This window comes from Castor canadensis, chromosome 15, assembly GCF_047511655.1.
Source record: "Castor canadensis chromosome 15, mCasCan1.hap1v2, whole genome shotgun sequence".
NCBI classification, from domain to species: Eukaryota; Metazoa; Chordata; class Mammalia; order Rodentia; family Castoridae; genus Castor; species Castor canadensis.
Window position 1 is genome coordinate 77,656,250 of NC_133400.1, and position 21,865 is coordinate 77,678,114.

Consider the following 21,865-nt stretch of genomic DNA (forward strand, 5'->3'; position numbering starts at 1 on the left):
AACCAGATACAAGATGGTGGTTGGTCCTCTTACAAGCACGGCACATCTCTGTGGCCCATCAAAAAAAGCAAGTGAACATCTGCTCACTTGCTGACAGGGCAGAATTAAAACATGCCTGCAATCCTAAAAGATGGGTGTGGCCGAAGGACCCCAAGAGAGTCATACAGTCTACTAATTCTTTTTTTACAAAGCCATTAAGGTAGAAGCACTGTTTTCATATCAGCAATGAAGTATTTTAAGAAGCAAATGAAAATGCTGCACAGGAATCTGCTTTTCATGAAGCCAGTGCTGTATATAAAGCACTCAAGTGAATAACCTCACTACCTCAACTGTGGCTGGATTGCCCTGGAGACAACATAGTCTAGAATCTTAAGTTTCATATTTATCTTCTACACATACTTAACCATCAAAAAACCCATGATATTTGGAAATGGCCACCTCAGGAAAAGAAAGAAGTCATTTTGAAAGGTTTAACCTATAAGACTCAGAAGGTTTTTGCTTTGCCCAACATCCAAATCTGTTATGTTGCTAATAGAGACCTTGACCTAAAGATAGAGATCTTTAGTGCAAAAAGACTTAGCTCGGCAAAATTAGTTTCTTAGTATCGGCTCTGTTTCAGATGCATAAATAATGATAAACCATGTGCATAGACAAGATTCTCATCCAGTCATTCAAGTTTACACCACCATGCAGGAAAAAAGCAGATTAGCAAATCCACCCACTTTTCAGAGGCTAGTTAATAGAGCTCAATTCTCAAAAAAGCAATCTTCGTTTTTATTTTGCTGGTTTTGTTGTTAAGAAAAGTAAAGTAGCTGGGTACCAGTGGCTCATGCCTGTAATCCTAACTACCTGAGAGGCTGAGATCAGGAGAACTGCAGTTTGAGGCCAGCCTGGGCAAATAGCTCATGAGACCTCATCTCTAAAGTAAGGGCAGCAAAGTGGACTGGAGGTGTGGCTCAAGTGGTTGAGCTTTGCAAATGCAAAATTCTGAGTTCAAATCCCAGTCCCATCAAAAAAAAAAAAAGGATAGACACAAAGAACAAAGAAGAGGATAAGAAATGAACTAAGAACTTACGCTAACACCTGAAATTTACAGTGAACTCAATGCACATCAGCTCTCAGGGGGACCCACTGTGCACACCAAATCACACAGAAGTGACGACTTCCTTAGGGCAGACACAGGAGCAGAAAGTATGTGCTCCTCTCAGGTGTCAAACATCTTCCCTTAACATGGTACTGGGGACCTTCCCTGCATGGCACTGAGTACACCCCCAAGTACCTCAAAACAGTCTTCTTAAAGTAAAGGAATCAGGATCAGGTACAGTGGTGCATGCCTGAAATTACAGCTACTCATGAAATGGAAATGGAAGGTTCATGGTTTGTGGCCAGGTTGGCGAGAAAGGGTAGCAAGGCTGTTTCTCAAAAAACAAGTTGGGCAAAGTGTACACATCTATAATTCCAGCTACTCAAGAGGTAGGGGTAGGTGAATGTGGTCTGACGTAGGACAAGGCATGAGCGTGAGACCCCATGTGAAAACTAACTCAAAAGAAAAGCAGTGCTGGAGAATGTGGCAGAGGGCTTGCCTAGTAAGCCCAAGGCTTGAGTTCAAATACCAGAACAACCAAAAAAAATGTAAAGGAATCAATCATGCATAGGAAAACTTAAATCCCTGATGACTTAACATTTCATTCCCCCAATAAACACAGATGAAAATTTGATTTCAACAGAGTACAAAGTATCAAACAACAGAGTTGTATTTTCAACCATATAGTTCTTCTTAAATCTCTTACTTAACCACCTACTAAATGGTTTACAAGCCTTCTTTTTAGTTACTAAATTCCAAATTATAGTAATTTCATAACATCAATTAAGGAATTGTGCTATTCTTATAGCTGATAATTCAATGTATGTAATAGAGAACCTGCTCATTTGTCCATCCTCTTCTTCTCAGTCACTCAAAATTGCTGAAGGTAAAATTAAATGCAATTCATTCTTTATATTTAAACATCAGGTGATTGGTTATTCCATAGCAGATTTATAAAAATTGATTATTATATTAGTTGATTAAAAGATAACAAAGGAATCTCATGTTGACTAAATTAGTCCACTAACAGGGTTTACAAGTATTCTTTAGGAAGAAAACACTTTAAGATCTCTCTCATTTTCAACTGAAAAATTTTGCTTGGCTGTCCAAAATGTTAAACTATGTAATACGTTCCCAGGAACTCTGGCAATAATCATTAGATTATGATTTCCACCATGCATAAATTTTATTAGGCTACATAAATACATTTGCCTTTTATAGGCTTGTGTTGAATTTAATTCTCAAATTGTTTAAGAAAATAAAGGCTGTGTTGAATTGAGCTTAACCATGTGATGAAAATGACAATTACTCTACTTTAACAGCATTTGGAACCAGCATTTAAATCAAATGCTCTCTTTTGTCATTACCCGACACTATCCTCTTCTCTCAAAGCCATGAGAAAAGTTGGGAAGAAAAGTGATTCTTGGGAAAAAGAAATGAAAAAAAAAAAAGAGGAGGTTAAAATGAGAAAAATAGAAAAGTTTCAAGAAATATTATACTTATGTATCAATATATACTAAAATATATCAACTTTAATGTATTATAGGCATTCAAATCTTGCTGTAAAAGTGCTTTTTAGGCTGACCAGCCATCCTAATATGTCTGGGCTGTTCACACTCAGCACTTGAATGAGCTGGGAAGTCCTTGGCAACTGTTAGTCACTTTTTAAAATTCACCTGTGCTGAAGATGTGGTTCTTAGTATATTTCCTTCAAAACAAGCCTAGCTGGAGACTAGAACATGCATACCTGAAATCTCTGTGAGCTCTGGATTTTGATGACATTTCTCTCCCACTGATTTTGCTGCCCAGTTGTGTTTTGCCATATATGTTGAATAGGACTGCCACATCCAGTTTGAAGACCTACCGTCAGTTTGCTACTCAAGTGGCTGAAGAAGTTATAAAATGTAATCTGTGAAGAACAATTAGTACCCAAACAATTACAATAAAGGAATTTCCAAATGCAACAAAAGATTTAAAATGCTGTGTGCTTTGAAATACCTGGCAAACATGCAGGCTAATAGTTGGAAGGAAAACTCTGCTTCTTAAGTTTGGGGAAGTAGAATTCTCTCTTGAGACCAGTGAGAGGAAATGGGCTGTGAGAAAGAAGAGTCAGCACACTAAATTCAGAGTGATTGCAGGCAAATTTACCCCATACATCAATGGCAATTAAGGACCACACCCACAATAGATTGATATAATTTGGCTTAAAAATGAAAAATCAACCCACACAACTTTGTAAATGGTCTGATAAGTATTTTTACTTTTTACATTTTACATTTTACTTTTTACTTTTTACATTGCCCAGTGCAATAACTAATTGTGATTATACTTCCTATAACATTATCATATCTGACATAGAAAGTAACAACCCTGCAAAGATGCTATCCAGGGAAAACAATCTCTATTGCCTACCAAAATAAGCAATTTGGTGAAGAATTAATAGAGATCATTATTTACTGTGCTTTTGTTCCAAAATGATTGGATCAAATAGTCCCAGCTCTTCCCAGGAATATGAGAAACAACACTGAGGCATGACATTCTCTTGCTTGCTCTAGTTCAGATTGTGCCAGTGGCTGTCACTGTTTAGGAGCCTGTAAAACAAGGTTCCCAGAGTGTTCATAGATTTCCTGCAATGATTCACCAGGGTGAGAGTGGATAACTTGGCAACCATTGTTTTCTGCTACTCTATTTGGCGTGTTGCTATTTGTTAAAAGGAATGAGATAAGTGATGTTGATGACAATTGCGTATACAAGTTATTCAGTGACATTTTAAACTCAGATTCAAAATTAAATCTAATCATCACATCATTGAAAGAACAGTAAAATTATGAAACCTGAGAAACCTCTTCTTCCCTACTCTTATTCCAAAATTGCACCCTAATTAAGGAGAAAACATGACATAAATGATTGCTCATAGATATTGTCAGATGTATAATTGAATCCACTTGTACTAAATATACTCCTGAGAAATATTATAGAAACATAATTTAGATGAAGAACTGGTATTACAGTGATACAAGTGGACAATCGTTAGTTTGCTCTTACAGCAGATAAGTATTGAGCAAAAAATAATCAAATAAATATAATAATCCATGTGGATATATTGTTTTAGGTTTAAATAGTATTATTAGCCATACAAATGATAATAGCATTGAATAGGCTTTAAACTACTGTTTATAAATATTCAATTACTGAAAGAACATCCATAAGACATATAGGAAAATTATTTTCAAGTAAATTACTTAAATTAATCACATTTATGTTTCTAAAGTTTTGGTCTTAAAAACTCAGATCTGACACATTAAGCTTTCAAATAATAAAACAAAATTAGAAATATTTTCAAATCGCACAAGAATAAATTATTTAAGCAGAGCATTTCATAAATCTAAACAATATCATTGGTACTATAAATTATTCTGTATTTCATCAACTATGAAATAAAGGTTAATCTTGAGGTTGTAGGAGAATATACAATTTTAAATTTGGAAACAGGTCTGGGGATACATCAGAGGTAGAGCATAACATGTAAAAGGCCCTGGGTTTGAACCTAAGACCACAAAAAAATTAAACAAATTCTGAAGCAGTTTGAGATCCTTTGACGTTTGTTCTAGAAATATACTATTTTCTTTTCACAAGCACAAAAAAGAATGAGAAATATCAAAAGAAGAGAAGGAGGAGGAAGCAGTGTTCAAAATATACCCAATAACAATATCTGTTTTCTACCTCTAATTCCAACTTGGTGATTATTCATTTTGGTCTTTAGTGTACACTCCATTTTGCCATGAACATTCTAGTATGAGCATACAATTTAATCCACAGATGGAACTTTTCTTAGAGAAGAAGACCACATTACAGAAGTCCTCTTGTTTTTCGAAAGGAGGTTAGTCATCATGTCTACTTATAAGAGAAAGAGATAAATCTTTGGCAACACATGTTTTCCCATATGCTTATTTCATCATCAAACACTCCCTCCTCCTACTGGCTCTACCTATAAGGAAGCTTTAAGAGGCTCTTGGATAGAAAAATTTATATCCAATATTCTCTCTACATAACTCTTTTACCTCTTAAAGCAGCCTAATAATGCATCTATTACACACAGACACTCATGCATACATATTGTCGGCATCACGTCTCCCTGTTAATCTGTATGCCATTTCCATTTGCTCATATAGTTATGAATTCCCACTCTGTGTCTGAATCCATAAAAACAAATGAATAGAATAACTTTCAAACACACATTGAAAATTATCTCATGAAAATGCTCTGATTACTAAAATTACAAAATATGAACACAAGTATTGTGACTTCATGTATAATCTCACAATTTTTTTTTTTTTGCTAGAGGGCCTTTAAAAATATTTTTCTTTTTAACTGAGTAGTTTGGGAGTAAAATCCCAATGTTAAACAAGTTGGATTACCCAAAAATGGAGTGCATAAAATATAAAAGCAACAAATACAATGAATCAAGTATGATGGTTAAGTCCAGTACCTTTGGAAATAAATTCCACCAACCCTCATCCTCAGGAAAGATAAGAGAGAATTTTCAGTTTTACTTTCCTCAACTATTGATAGGCAGCCTTGCATTTCCTCCATTCTCCAAGTGCTGAGTGATTAATGGGGCTCAACATGAACAGGAGAATTGTAAATCATATTGCATGCCACCAGTTGTCTCATATGAGCACAAAAAAGGGAACATTTTAGCAGTGAGATAATATCAGTTTTCAAGAACATTACCAAAAAAAAAAAAAAAAAACATAGCTTCAGGAACAGATCATCAAAATGTGGATAGAACCCTGGAGCAAACAAGGATTAAAGCATCAAGGTTTGTAAAAAGGGGAAAATGTATTCATGCTTGAAAGAAATGTGGCTCAGTTCAAATTACAGAGAGGAGTCAATAATCCTAGATATAAGGTTTCAAATTGCAATTACTATTTGTCAAGTTCTGTTTCCATCAAGTCATCAGTTTTGTCTCATACTTGTTCATTAAACTAACAAGCTCTACAGAACCAGAAAATGTTTGTAAAAACTATAACTCAAAAAGGATACCCTCCAATATAATTGCTAGCAACTTCTCTGTGAATGTTGCTATACCAATTCTGACTTCAGTGACAAAGCATGGTAGGGGAAGAGAGGGAATTTACTTTATAAGATCATAAAACATAAAGGCAATATTAATAAAAATCACAAAATAAAGACCTTGAATCTCCTCCATAAAAGCAATTTTAAACTGGAAAAAATAGTCAGAATCAATGTTTCAAAAGGTCTAGGAATCAGTAAAAGATTTATAGAAATCTGAAGAGCTTTTGGTTAATGGGTGAATATCAGTAACAATGGTAAGTTTATGGTGTTTTAACATGCCCTTGTCTCTGCCCACTTTTCAGTTACCTTGGAATATAACATGCCATATTCATGTGCAACCTGTCAGCCACAGAATATATAAAATGGAACTAAAATTTTGGCAAAACCTCATTCCCATATAATTGTCATAATATGATCTGTTGGCTGGTTATATGACAGTCTCCACTTAAAATGCTGTCTGAAATTGACCAAAATAACAACTCTATCAATACAAGTGTCTTTCTCTGAAGAAAGGACTTATTTCAAATAACTAGTGGCAATTTTTTAAGCTTCATATTTGCCTGAGAAACTCCTGTTGGGTAAAACAATAGACCATCTATAAACCTCATGGTAATGAGATGTCAATAGAAGCTTTGAAAAGTTCCAAAGTATTCCTGCAAATCTGGACAGATAAGTGTATTCATAAGACTGTGCACATCCTATGGATAGACTTGAAAAATCTCCTGTGTGCTCATCTCTAGCTGACCTTTGGTCTCTCTAAAAGCAGGAAATGAAGACTAAGGCAGAGTTGCCAACTCTCTGGGTAGGTATTAAAGGGGCAGCCCAACATGCATGCACTAATCTGTCATCATTCATTGAGATATTTACTAGTTCTAGGATGCTTTGGATTGATATCTGACATGTCCTTCACAAAGCTCATATGTTCAAACCTAATCACCAGTATGAAATTATTAGTATTGGGGACTCAAAATGGCAACTTAGGGCAGTGGGTAAATCATCACGAGGGCAGAATCCTCATGAAGGGAAAGGCATTCATCAAAGACTTACCTTTCTCCTTCCACCATAGGAAGAAGCAGAAAGAATGTACTATACATTTGATATATTGTAAGAACTTTTGCAAATGCCACAAGGGACCCCTACCCAGCACAACAATAAAAAAAAAAAAAGATAGCAAAAAATGGTCATCTACAAGCCAAGTGGAGGGAACTCAGAAGAAATCCAACCCTGTCAATGACACCCAGATCTCAGACTTGTACCTTCCAGAGTTGAGAGAAAATAAATTTCTGTTCCTTAAAAAAAAAAAAAAAAAAAAAGTAATGTGCTAATCTACAAACTAGAAAGCGAAGCTTCACCAGATGCTGCATCTGCTGCCATCTTGATCTGGAACTTCCCAGCCTTCAGAAATTGAGAAATAAATTTATGTTGTTTATAAATTCAGTTTATGGTATTTTGCTATAGCAATCTGAAGTGACCACAACATAGACATTTAAGAAAGAATTAGAGGATCTGAATACATTATGACTAGTAAAGAGAATGAATCAATAATCAAAAAAAATCATGAAGAAAAGCTCAGGCACAGAAGCCTTAGTGAATTCTATAAAACACTTAAAGAGTTGACACCAACACTTCACACTCTTGAAAAAGACAAGAGGGGATACTTTCTAGCCCATACCAAGAGGCTATTACTATCAGAACCAAAATCAAAGACATTACAAAAAGACCCCAGAAAACAACAGGCTAATATTCCTTATGAATCAATCAATACAAAAAACACCATCTTGGCCAGGTGCTGTGACTCAAGCTTGCAATCCTAGCTATTTGGGAGGTAGAGATCAGAAGAATTGTGGTTTAAGGGCAACAAGTGCAAAAGTTCACAAGACTCCATCTCAAGCAATGACTGGTCAAGGTAGCTCATGTGTGTCATCCCAACTGAGTGGGGAAGTACAAATGGGAGAAACATGGTCTGGGCTGGCCTAGGCATAAAGCAAGACCCCATCTCAAAAATAGCCAACAAAAAAAAGGCTGGAGTTGTAACTCAAGTGATAGAGTACCAGCTTATTTTAGATCATTTTAAAAGATACAGAAAACTGTGGAAAATGGAGTATGAGAAGCCTATGAGAACTTGACATGAGCACAACCAGGTCAAATAATCTGCAGGCTGGGATTGGCACAGCCCCCAGCTGCAGAAGGAGCAAGAGCAAAATGCCTGAACACAGCTGCTGTGCATAAGAACAAGGATGTTTACACCAGACAGGAACAGTATGTGCAGAAAGTAGTGATCACAGGTTCCCCCTGTTCCAGATAACTACAAGGTCATGCTGCCCTGAGAACTGTTGCTCTGCTGATTCAGCTGTCCCACTTCCTGGTTTGCCATTGTATATAATGAACTCTCTGGAGGTGGTTGAGGATGTTGTGTCTCTGCATCAGAGCACCCAACTCACCTGATCCCAGCTTTTTTTGCATGTTTGTCTTTTGTCCTTTCTCAGTCTCCTGTTGCTGCCAGTTAGGTTCCTAGGACTAGCTTGTGCAGATCACGAGTTAGTTCCTAACTACCGAGGAACTTGAAGCCCAAGACAAAGAGATGCTCTCCAAGAAATTCGTGTATAGAACAAGCAAGGTGAGGGGGAGAGTGAATTAAATACAGTCAGGTGTAAAAACACGGGACAGATGGGTCTAAGGACTGAGAACTCTATATACAGACTTCAGAAGCTATGCTCAAGACTAGAGGAAGGTTAGGTCACCTCAGCTTATGCAGTTTTTAGATTTTGTACTGGACACTTGCCAGTAGTTCCCTGAGGAGGACACTGTAAATTTAGAAACATGGAACAAGGTAGGAGACAGGCTGAGGGCGTGATATATGGCTGAAGGACTGGAATGCATGCCCACTTTTACTTTTGGTTTGTGGTCCATGATTAGAGATTGTTTGGATCCCACTCCCTCATATAAACAAAGATTCTCCACCTCAGTGTCTGAGCGGAGATATGGGACTCACCCCCTACAACCAGTCCTACAGGGTGTGAACGGCAGCATCACTTGAAGGAACAGGATGCTGCGGGTGGTGGAGCCACTGAGCTGTCAGCACCACCTGATGAGAATAAGTTTCACATAAAGCTAAAATTCAGTCCAAAATTGATTCTGATTCTGATTCAGTGTCAGATAAGAAGGATTATGAGGATGCTCTGTGCCATCAAGTACTGGGAACCATGCATTTGGAGTTTCTTCTGTTGGCTAAGAGACTTCCTGCTCTTGCTAAGAGTTCCTTACAGGCTGCCTTCCAGGCAGTTCACAGTCAAGGAAAAGATATCACTGGTTTTAGGGTTTACCCTGTATTTGAGAGACCAGACCTTAAAAACCCTGGCATGAAACAGAGGTCTCATGAAAATATTCCATTTAAAACTTTACAGGAGGCAAAGCAAGCCTGTGCAATGTGTGACTCTGCAGCCCCATTTACACTGGGGCTATTGCAGAGTGTGGTAGGAGATACTGCTCTGCCTCCAGACGACTGGACAGGGCTGGCTAAAGCATGCCTCCCTCCAGGTGATTACTTGCTGTGGGAAACAGGTTTTACAGAGTTATGTCAGGAGCAGGTAAACCATAATTTGGCCCATGGAGTGCATATCACTGCAGATATGCTCAAGGGAAGAGGACCTTTTGAAGGCACAGATAATCAATTACAGTATCCCCTTCAGGCTTATCAGCAGATTGCCATTGCAGGCACAAGGACATGGTGAGAACTACTCACAAAAAGAGAAAAAAACTTTGGAACTAGCTAGCTTTCTCCAAGGTCCTGATGAGCCATATCAAGAGTTTGTAGCATGCCTGCTGCAAAACTTAGACAGGACAATGGCGAATACCAAAGCCGGAAAAATACTGGTAAAACAGCTGGTTTTTGAGAATATTAACAAGGCCTGTAAGACAGCCTTTGGCCATATAGAAAAAGAGCCACTATGCAGGAAATGATTAGAATTTGTGCAGATAGCAGGCCAAATCACATCCAGGGTATAGCCTTAGCTGCTGCCTTAAAGGAAGTGTTCGGCCCTGGGGAAAGAATAAAGAGAGCATGTTTTTCCTGTGGAAAAGAGGGACATTTTGCTAGGGAATGTCAGAATAAACCTCAACTACTGTCAGGTGTCTCGGGGCCTGTCACCGGGCCACCAACTGGTGCCAATGGGCCTAGGACTCTATTCCCTGGGATATGCCCTCGGTGTCAGAGGGGAAAACATTGGGCAAATGAATGTCACTCCAAAACAGGTATAGATGGGCAACCTCTTATAGGACAGGGAAACTTCCAGTGGGGCCTGTCTCGGCCCCATCAAAGAGGGGGGCAATTACTATGCAGGCTTCTCACCAAAACCCACCATTGATTGAAAGCCTCTTTTTTGCCACCCCAGGAAGCACAGGATTGGACCTCAGTCCCACTTCCCAATACGTGTTAATGCCCAATTCGGGAGTGCAAGTTATCCCTACTGGGGTTTATGGCCCTTGGCCCCAGAGCACAGAGGGGTTAATATTACAGAGAAGTAGTGTGACCATAAGGGGATTACAGGTTTATCTGGGTGTGATTGATGAAGACTATGCTGGGGAAATTATGATAATGGCCTGGGCACCAATGCCTTTGTAACAGTATCCCCAGAGGAAAAAAATAGCTCAGCTGGTTATTCTCCCAAATGTGAAGAAAGGCAAGGTGTTAACTCACACCCCGTGGAGAGATGGAGGATTTGGTTCCTCTGATCATGCCTACTGGGTACAGCAAGTAACAAAAGCAGGCTGGAAATGACTTTGTTCTTAAATGAAAAATTGTTTTAGGGACTTTTGGAGACTGGTGCTGATGTCTTTGAAATTGCTGCTGAACCTTGGTCAAAAAGTTGGCCTTGCCAGCCCTCTGCTCCTGATCTACAGGGGGTAGGGGCCACTCATGATCCCCTCCAGAGTGCTCAGCAGATCCATTGGAGGGATGAAGAGGGACACCCAGGGCTTTTTATTTCTTATGTCCTAGACAATCTTCCAGTCAATCTGTGGGGGAGCTATACCTGCACTCTTAATAATGTGGTCTTCCACCAAATGTTTCAACAAGGTTATAATCCCCTTAGGGGGTTGAGAAGATATCAACAAGGTAGTTATATCCTGTACAACCTTTAGGGAAACTAGGAAAGATGGGTCCAGGATATCAAGCCATGCAGCATGTTCAGTAGAGGCCCTGGTCCAACAAACTAAACACCCCCCTTTTAAACATGAACCCCAGATCACTTGGCTCTCAACAGATCCAGTCTGGGTGGACCAGTGACTCTTGATAGGGGAGAAATTGGCTGCAGCCACAGGGTGGAGGAGCAATTAAAGGCAGGGCATATTGAGCCTACCCATAGAACAATACTCTAATTTTTGTGATTAGAGAAAGGTCAGCCACAGATATTCCATTAGATTATTGTCTCTGCATTCTTGATCTTAAAGATGCCCTTTTAACCATCCTTCTCCATCACAAAGACAGAAAAATTTGCTTTCACTTTATTATCACTAAATCATCAGGCCCCTGGTCACTGATTTCATTGGACAGTGCTGCCCCAAGGCATGGCTAACAGTCCCACTAAGTGTCAGGAATTTGTTGCTGCAGCAATAGAACCTACCCACCACAAGTATCCAGAAGCTTATGTCCTTCATTATGTGGATGATATTCTGATAAGTCATCCCAGTGAGTCTATACTCCTACTAATTTTGGCAGATCTTACAAAGGACCTTGAGGCCTGAGGATTGTGCATTGCCCTGGAAAAGGTACAAAAATGCCTCCTTTTCAATATTTAGGGCAAGTTATCAACAGACGTTTGATCCGTCCTCAAAAAGTACAGATCAGGAAGGAAAATTTAAAAACCTTAAATGATTTACAAAAACTGCTGGGAGGTATAAAATGGCTCAGACCCTCTCTAAAACTTACCACTGACACCTTATCTCCTCTTTTTCAACTGCTCAAGGGTGACCCTAATCCTTCCTTGCTTTGAGAGGAAGGACAGATTGGTTAAGGTATTGGTTAAGGTAGAGACAGCAATTATTACAGCCCAGGTTCAGTGCTGGGATCCACAGCAGCCTGTTCAATTACTGATTTTATGCTCTCCATCAATGCTAATAGGAGCTCTCTGGCAATTGCAGGGGGTGTTGAAATGGTTATACTTGGGTCACTCTCCCGCTAAGGTGCTTACACCATATCATGAGCTGGTAGCTAGGCTGATTGCTAAGGGACACACTCGTTGTTGTGAATTGCTGGGGCATATGCCCAGTAACATCGTTGTCCCACTTTCAAAAGATCAACAGCATTGGTTATGGTAGTTTTTAGACTTATGGTAGTCTGCACTGGTTAATTTTCCAGGACAGGTCAGGGAACATAGCCGCATTCAAAACTTTTACAGTTCACGCATTTGTCTTTCCAAAAATTACTCTATCCTCCACCCCCGCCCCCCGCCATCGGAGGCTGTCACAATTTTCACTGATGCTTCTGGGTGTGGTACTGCTGCCTATTACACCAAAGATTGCCACAAGGTTGAACATACTGTTTTTGCTTCTGCTCAAAGGGTAGATAGAGCTTTATGCTGTTGTCATGGTCCTCAGGGACTTTCCACAACAATCTATCAATCCATACAGTGATAGTCACTTTGTGGTAGATGTTTTACACTGCACTGAAACTGTAGTGAAGAGTTATTTAATCTTTTCTTTCAGTTGCATAGTGTGGTGCAAACCCGCCTTTATCCCTGTTTTGTAAGCCATTTGCACTTACATTCTAATCTCCCTGGCCCACTTGCTGATGGTAATGCCCAGGCAGATAACCTAGTCTCTGGGCTGGCCTTGGGCTTGCCCACGAAAATTGCCACACCTGTAGAAGCTGCCTGACTAAGTCATGCTTTGTACCATCAAAATGCTTCAGCCTTGCATAGGCAATTTCACCTTACCAGAGAACAGGCTTGAAAAGACATTAAATCATGTCAGCAGTGTGTCACATGTTGCCACAAGTGCCTGAGGGGGTTAACTCCTGGGTCCTTCAGCCTGGTATCCTGTGGCAGATGGCTGTCACTCATGTTCCTTCTTTTGGCCGTCAGTGTTCATGTGTCCAGTGGACACTTACTTAGGTTATAGCTATGCCTCCGCACACACTGGTGCGGCCACTATCCATGCCATCGCTTATCATTTGGCTGCCTTCACAGCCAAGGGTAAATCCCAACAACTCAAGACCGACAATGGCCCTGCATATAATTCAACTGCTTTTCAGCGATTCTGTGAGGCCTATCAGATATATTACGCCACTGGTATCCCTTATAATCCTCAAGGGCAAGCCATAGTGGAATGCCCACATGCCATTCTCAAAATGCAATTAAAAAAATTAAAAGGGGAAGATGAGGTATTTCCCCCAGCTATCCAATTGCATAAAGTTTTACATATCCTTAATTTTTTGAATTGCCCAGACCAGGGTTTAACACCCACTGAAAGGCATTGGCAACCACAGGAGCTGACTGTCAGGCCTCAGGCCCTTTGGAAAAATGTATTGATTGGCAAATGGCATGGTCCTACTCCCATCCTGATGTGGACCCAAGGGCATGCTTTTTGTTTCTCCTGAAAGTACAGAACACCCATTGTGAATGCCATCATGGTTTGTCAAGCCTCATGTATCCCCTTGTCCTAAAGATGAGGAGGCTGACACTGGAAGACTCTCCCCAGGACAGGGAACTACTGAGGCTGATTCCTCCACAGACCAGAGGGCAGCCAAGGAGATGGCCACCAGTGAGACAGACACAGGACAGTGAACCACCCACCTGGGGTCAAATCAAGAAACTGATGGACATGGCAATGATGGTAGCCAGTAACCTGGGGATGGCTGGGAATCTCACAGTCACATTGCTGGTGACATTGGTCATAATCACAATGCAGGTCAGTGCTGTCCAGGGTGATGCATACTGGACTTTCATGCCCACCCTGTCAATGGTGCATCCTATTACTTGGCAGAGCCACCCTGCATCTAACTTTACTAGCAATATGGTACACATGGGAGGTCATTCCTCAGGACATTTTGTGCCTCAATACAGTGACTATAACTTTACAGGAATGTCTAGTTCCTTACCCATATGTGTCTTTTAATCAGTCTCATGAGTATTGCTTCCCAATGTCTCCAACTTGGAAAATGGCCATGTTGTGGAATGGCACCCAGCTCAGGATGAGAAAACTGAATTTTATGGACTTAATGACACAGAGCCCTATAACGCCACCCATATGCCTCCCTCGCCATAGTGTTCTGTTCATCAGGTAACCTGGAAGTCCAGGGTGGCACCTTGGAGACAGTGTCTCTTTCATGATGTTTTTATGTTCAACCTAGCAGGAAATGAAGTGACTTATTGGCTTAAAAATGGTAGTCAGGAGTCCAATAACACCGGGTTCTGGCACTCGCCAGTCCTGGGGCTGGATGGGGGGTCACCCCAAAAGGATTTATGGAAATTTGTAGCTGCCACAGGCCTGCTCAATTTCACAAGTTGGTCGTTGGCCAGTCTGGATAGTGGAGGGTCTGAGAAGATTGGCCTACAGGCCTGCATCCAACACCCCTACACTTTAGTGACTGGTGACATCAATCTTGCCAAGGGAGAAGGGTTATATAGTATTACTTGTCAAGAGTACATCTGCAGTCATAACAAGGGCAAAGACATTCTGATCATTGTCCAGCCTCCCTATGTACTAGTGCCTACCAACATTTTAGGAGACTGGTATGCCAATAGAGGCCTACAAATAGTTAAGGAAATAAAAGTGCTTTTGCTTAGAAAAAAGAGATGGTGGGGCTAATTATAGCGGGCATTGCAGCCCTTGTTACCATGACAGCCACTGCTGCCACAGCCGTAGTGGCATTGACTCAGGCTGTATAAAATGCTCACTATGGTATCAATTTGGCCACTATTTTACTTATGCTGTAGAAGCTCAAGTGCAGATTGATGATGAAATGGATGTTTGCCTCTACATACTTTAGGCTGTGCAGGGAAGAAAATAAAAGCTCATCTTATGGGTGCATGGGAATGAAGTAAAGGTGCTGTGGACTTAAGGCAATTGAGGCAACAAACATCGGCCATGTAAAAAGCTTATGATGTTGTTTCTTTAGCTATTATTGCAAAACAATCCTGGATGAACTCAAGGGTTTCAATCCGTTCAACTTGCTAAAGCACTCTGTCTGGTATCTGGCAGGAATAAGTGTGTAACACACTTATTCATCTGTTTTCTTGTTCTTTCAGTAGAATGTGCACGATGCAAAGACAGTTCCTGGGATTAAGGGTTGGGCTTCATTGGGAGCATTTAAGAAATAAAAAAGGGGGAGATGTGGAAAGTGGAGTATGGGAAGCCTATGAGAACTTGACATGAGCACAACCAGGTCAAATAATCTGCAAGCTGGGATTGGCACAGCCCCCAGCTGCAGAAGGGAGCAAGAGCAAAATGCAGCACAGCTGCTGTGCATAAGAACAAGAATGTTTACACCAGACAGGAACAGAACGTGCAGAAAGTAGTGATCACAGGTTCCCCAAAACTGTTGCTCTGCTAACTTAGCTATCCGACTTCCTGGTTTGCCACTGTATATAATAAACTCACTGGAGGTGTTTGAGGCTGTTTTGTGTCTCCGCCAAAGCACCCAGCTCACCTGATCCCAGCTTTCTGCATGTTTGTCTTTTGTCCTTTCTCAATCTCCTCTCGCTCCCAGTTAGGTTCCTAGGATGAGCTTGTGCAAGTCATGAGAGAAAACATATGTAACAAAGCATAACATTCTCTTGTGCTGACATTCTACTTACTAATAGAAGAGGACTTATCTGCCTGATAAATAGCATCTACAAAAACTTAACAGTAAACTTAGTACCTAATGATAAAATATTGAAAATTCCCCTAATAGGAATGAGATAAAGATGTGTTCTATCACCACACCTAGTCAATACTTTACTGGAATTTCTATCCAGTGATTAAATAAGGAAATTTTTTAAAAGGCATCTATAATGGAAAAAAGAGCTATGCATATTTGCAATTATCATGATGTTGGATATAATAGAAGAACCTGAGGAACCACAAAAAATGAAAAAAATAATTAGGTCTATAGATGACATTGGTAAGTTTGCAGGATGTAAGATCTGTATGTGGAGATCAGTTGCATCTCTATACACTGGCACTGAAAACTCTGAAAGTCAAAGTAAAGAAATCTCATTTACCATAGCCTTGAAAAGAATACCAAATTTAGGAATACATTTACCAAATTTTTACAATGAAAACCACAAAATAATGTCAAAAGTAACTAAAGAAGACCTAAGTAAGTAGAAAAACATCATGTGTATCGGTTTAGAAGACTTAATATCATCAAATGACAATAGCCACCAAATTATCTGCACAGTCAATGCATTTCTTCAAAATTAACAAGATTAACAAGACAATCCTATGAAAACAGGAGAAACCCAGAATAGCACAAAAGTGTCTCAAAAAAGAACAAAATTATAGGATTCATATTTTCATAGTCAGTTCTTTTTAAAATTTACGACAAAGCTGCAGTAATGAAGTCAGTGTAATACTGGCAAGGTATGTACATAATGATTAAAGCAATAGAATTGAAAGTTCAGAAATAAACCAAGCATCTGTAGTCAATTATGTTTTGATCAGTTGCTAAGACAACTCAAATGAGGTAAAACTAGTCTTTTCAGCCTATGATGCTCAAACAGCTGTAAAACTACATGCAAAAGAAGGAGGATACCTCACACCACGTACAAAAATTAAATATAGATTAGGACCTAAATATGATATGCAAACTATATGCTACCTGAAGCAAGAGCAACCAAACAAATCCATAAATAAAAGTAAATGGATAAATGGATACAAGGAAGGATAATAAATTTGACTTCATCAAAATTATACAGGCTAGGATAAGAGGGACAAATAGCTTCAACAAAAGACAGATCATTAACTATGGATATGTTCAAAAGAAAGGCAATGAAAATAGTGGTGAGAATGAAAAATTAAACATAAAAAAGCAAAGGAAATGGGACCAGGTAAAGGAAGAAAGAAAGCACAAGGATTTGCTTACAAATCATGCTGCTAATTAGTGTTCAAGTGGAGTCAAGAATCCATGTCTCTAGACTTCAAATGTAGAATGCTTTCTATTTTACCGAGTAAAAGGAAGATTTTAAATGTAGAAAAGTTAATTATAAGCATGAATGGACAATCAAGAAATTATAAAACTTTCTTATCCTTAAACCTTTGAAAATTAGTGTACTCATTTTTCATTGCCGCCATAACAAATTGCTGCACAATTAGTGGCTTAAACTGACACAAATATATTATCTCATAGTTTCTGTAGGTCACAGATCCAGGCACAGTGTGACTTAGTTGATTCTTTGCCTAGGTGCTCAAAAGGCCAAAATTAAGGAACTGACTGGCTCTGCTTGTTTCTGAAGGCTCTAGGGAGGAGGCCATTTTCAAACTGATTCAGGTTGTTGACAGAATTCAATTTCATGCAGTTGTAAGACTAAGGTACCTGTTCCTTTACCAGCTGTTACCCAGTGATTGTTCTCCATGTCTCGAGGCCCTTGAATTATGTGTCTTATGGTTTCCTTTCTCCATCTTCCAATCCAGCAATGCAGGTCAAGTCCTTAGATCAAATCTCTCTGATCTTCCCTGTGCCTCATCTCTCCTTCCTTTGTCTTTTGCTTTTAAAGGGTCATTTGATTACCATGACACTAAGGGATAATCTTCCTATTTTTAGGTTAGCTGAATAGTAACCTCAGTTACTTTTATGGACATTTATGAAGTCCTTTCACAGCAGTATCTGTGTTTGATTTAATAACCAGGGAATGAGAATTTGGGCAGGGTACATCTTTAGAGTTGTGCCTATCACAAAACAGTAAACATTAATTTGGTTCTGTTGTTCAGTTTGTTACATTTCTAGGTGTTGGCTAGAAGTTATGAAGCATAAAATTGATTTGAATCTCTGTAATTTTCCTCAATTAATTTGCCTATAAGGTGTATAAAATCCATTTTGATTCCCAGAGTTCACAGGCAGACCTCTGATATCTGCTTGGGTCTCCTCAGGTAATTCAATTAGTAAAACTTCCTGCCATACTATGTGGCAGAACTTTATTCTAGTGCCCCTTTGGTTACCATTCAAAATCTATGTTTTGAAATTTCTGTTATATTCGTTTCTATATACTATTGCTATATTTTATATATTTCTATTGACTATGAATTATTTTTACTTGTAGCTAAATTAATTTGAAGAATATCTATCTATATAAATTTAACAAGTACATAAGCCACCTATCCATAAAGATAAAATTCCTGCTAAGAAGAAAATAAGTGATATACAGAAGAACACTTCTCTATGTCAATAGAGAAATTAGAGAATATATCATTTTTTCAGCCCTCTTCAGTGGAATAGTATTGCTTACTTTGTTTGACAGCTTCACTAATAAGTTTATGTGATAAAATTTCATTGCTACAATACCAGTTAATTTAAGTATCTAAGTTGTCAACTATGATTCTTTCACTGATATATAACTCAATTGGAAATAAAAAATGAAAAATAAGCAGATGTTCTATTACCCAATACACAACAGCTGTCAATTGTTGAGCAATTATGGAAAACCTCATAGTCTACTCATTTCAAATGCACAGGCACACACACACATCAAAATCTTTGATACTATTAATTTGGCAGTCAAAGAATTTGTGTAAGAAACAAGAGCTCTCTGCAAAGTACTATTAGAGGCAGAACAAATTGTTAAATGCCAAAACACCTGCCCTTGACACTCTACTCATCAGCCACTACCTTATATCTATCTCTCACTTATGCTGTCTGGTTGGGCAATGGCAGAAATCATATCTGTATATAAATATAGGTACTTGTAAATAAAATTTTCATTTCAGGTTTTTTTGTACTTTTCAAATAACATAGTTACCATGTTAAGAATGGGACAAGGGGGAAAATGCACTGTAATTCCATAGCCCTCACAAATCTTATTTGTACAATTATTCTAAGAAACAAGCTTCACTCCTACAGCAGACCCCTTTATCCATGGTTTTGCCTTCTACAGTAATGCATACCTATATCAACTACAGTACAAAAATATTAAATGGGAAAATGAAGAAATAAATGATTTGTGTTTTAAATACCATTTATTACAGTATATTATAATTGTACACTTAATATAGTATATTATTGGTTTTAATCACTTAACAAAGGTATGTAGGCATAGGAAAAATTATCCAGAAGATTTCAGGCATCCACTGGGGGACTTGGAATGTATTCCCCACAGATAAGAGAAAACTACTGCATAACCAAATCTCTTCTTTAATTGAAAGGTCAGATGAGGTTTTAAGAAATAGCACATTAAAGTAGCTCTTATATAGAATCAAAGTACAATAGTGGCTGGTGTTCACATATGTGGCAAATTATAAATGAGGAATAGCTTGATGCTTGGTTATATTAATAATTATACTGACATTAGTTGTTTTCTTAATTTCACTATAGTTTATGTGTTCCTAGAGGAAGAATTATATTTTTCATTTGTCAATCTCTAATAGTACACAGTGTCAGACATAAAGATCCTCAATTAATGTTTATTGAACAGACTAGGAGATATTGAACAAACTGTGATCCTTTGACAAGTCCTAGCCATTTCCTTAGTTTTATATATCCTGTGAGATCTGAAAGGTTTTTACATGTTTAAATGATAAAAAAAGGACAAAAGAAGAATGATATTTTGCCAGATGTGAAAATGACATTAGTTACAAATTTCCATATTATAAAGCTTTTATTATACACATTTGTGATAAATCTTTATATATTATTTATGGCTATTTTGGCAGTACAATAGCAGCTGGTATAGTTGGTACATAGAATGTATGGCCCAAAACACAAAATAAAAAATATTTATTATTTGTAGCTTTAAACAAAGCTATGCAGACACCTGGAATATATGAATCACTCAATTGGAATTTCTCAGGTTAAAAATAGTATAGATTCTCCCCAAAAATATCTGTAAGACACACACATACTCACCACACACACACACACACATTTGCTTTCTTTTTTAAGAGACAAACAGATTTATTCAACAAGTAAAAAAAAAAAAAGAAAATGAACGACTGACCTCATACACAAGGCACAGGTGTACAGGAAGGACATGAATGGGATGGTTTAGCAGAGGAAAAAATGTATGACAGAGGGTCAGGGAATCCTTTAAACATGCCTTAGGAGAAGCAGTCCCCTTTGTAGGCATCTGGCACATCTCAGTCATATCTGCTGTCATAGTGGTCTGATGTTATCAGCTAGTCCAGGAGACATTGTATGAGATAATTAATTCTGGGTCCTTGTAACAGAGATACCTGCTTTTTGTGACCTTTTAATGATCACAACAAACACAGGCTTTCTGTGTCACATTGTAAGTTTTCATATATGTACAAGAAGCCATGAGAGTGACTATCATGTGAGTTTTTAACTATATAACCGTAAGTTATATATATATACCATAAGGTTTATATTTCTTTCACTAGACTGAAAGATCACTGAAGAGAGAGCTGTATTCTTCATTGCCATTAATCTGCAGGTGCTAGAATAGTATGTGGAGCAATTTAGATGTTCAACAATGACCTTTTTAAATAACAAATACAGAGAGGAATAAATGAATATTCATTTTTCACTGATTTCAAAATAAATAGCTATCAGACTATAGATGCTATGAAAACATTAGCTAGAAAGTGATGATATGGGATTCTCTTCTCCATTTTTAGCCTTTGGATGATTTTTCCTAATAAAATAACCAAACTCATTGTCTGATCTAATGCATCCTGACATCTGTTAAGGAATGAAGATGATTCTATTACCATTGAGAAAGACAACATAGAGTAGATTAGGAGAGGCTGGTGTTCACTCAAATGAAAAACTCAGTGATGGACATAGTGATTACATTAAAGGACAAAAGAGATCTGAAATCGCAGACCTCCTCGGCTTTGAAGATAAACAAAAGATATTCAATTACTTTTTTAAAGATTAGAAACTCAGTGGGAAGAATTGGGATCCATTAGCTTCTTTCAGACTTTGGTCTGGGGTTAGAATGCAGTAGCAGCTGGTGTACATGGCTAAAACTCTGATAAAAAGGCCAATATCTGGGAACCAGCAAGGGGAACTAGAACAGCCAGGTGTGATCAATAGAAAGAATCAAGGAAGCCAAAATAGGCAAGTCTCATATTCTATGAAGAAACTCTGGTCAAGTCTTTGGCTAAAACTGAAACATGCATGAGTAGGGAATATTTCTAGAAGGGGAGGCTAAAAACTCTGCATTGGTATTTGAATTGCTGTCCACAAAAATCCAGACAAGGTTTGTAATTTGAGTCTATGCAAGTTAATCACCTGCCTATACAAATGATCACGACTCTCTAAAAAGTATTCTAGAATATAGAATCCAGAACCTCTACAAAACCAATATTCATAGTGCCCAAAATATATACCAAAATTATTCAGCAAACAAAGAATTGGGACCATGTGACCCTATTGTGTGAAAAAAAGAAAAAAACCCTAATATTTCTATTTACAGGTGATTTTAAATACTCAAATAAGAAAATAATAACCTGTGTCATAAAGTGAAATGTTAACTTTACCTATAAATTATTTTAAATTTTGATAGCTAGACACTTTAGATCTTTAAAACATCTATATGATCTTTA

General features: G+C 38.3%; 1 protein-coding gene across 1 annotated transcript in view; it reads right to left on the reverse strand.

Annotated features, from left to right (window-relative positions):
• Positions 1-21,865, reverse strand: part of Malrd1 (MAM and LDL receptor class A domain containing 1) — a 598,455-nt gene that overhangs the window by 554,388 nt on the left and 22,202 nt on the right. Inside the window, exons 3-4 of the mRNA XM_074056557.1 lie at positions 3,083-3,177; positions 2,832-2,993 (exon numbers count right to left, since the gene is read on the reverse strand). Coding sequence (XP_073912658.1) covers positions 2,832-2,993; positions 3,083-3,177 — 257 coding nt within the window. The remainder of the gene's footprint in view (positions 1-2,831; positions 2,994-3,082; positions 3,178-21,865) is intronic.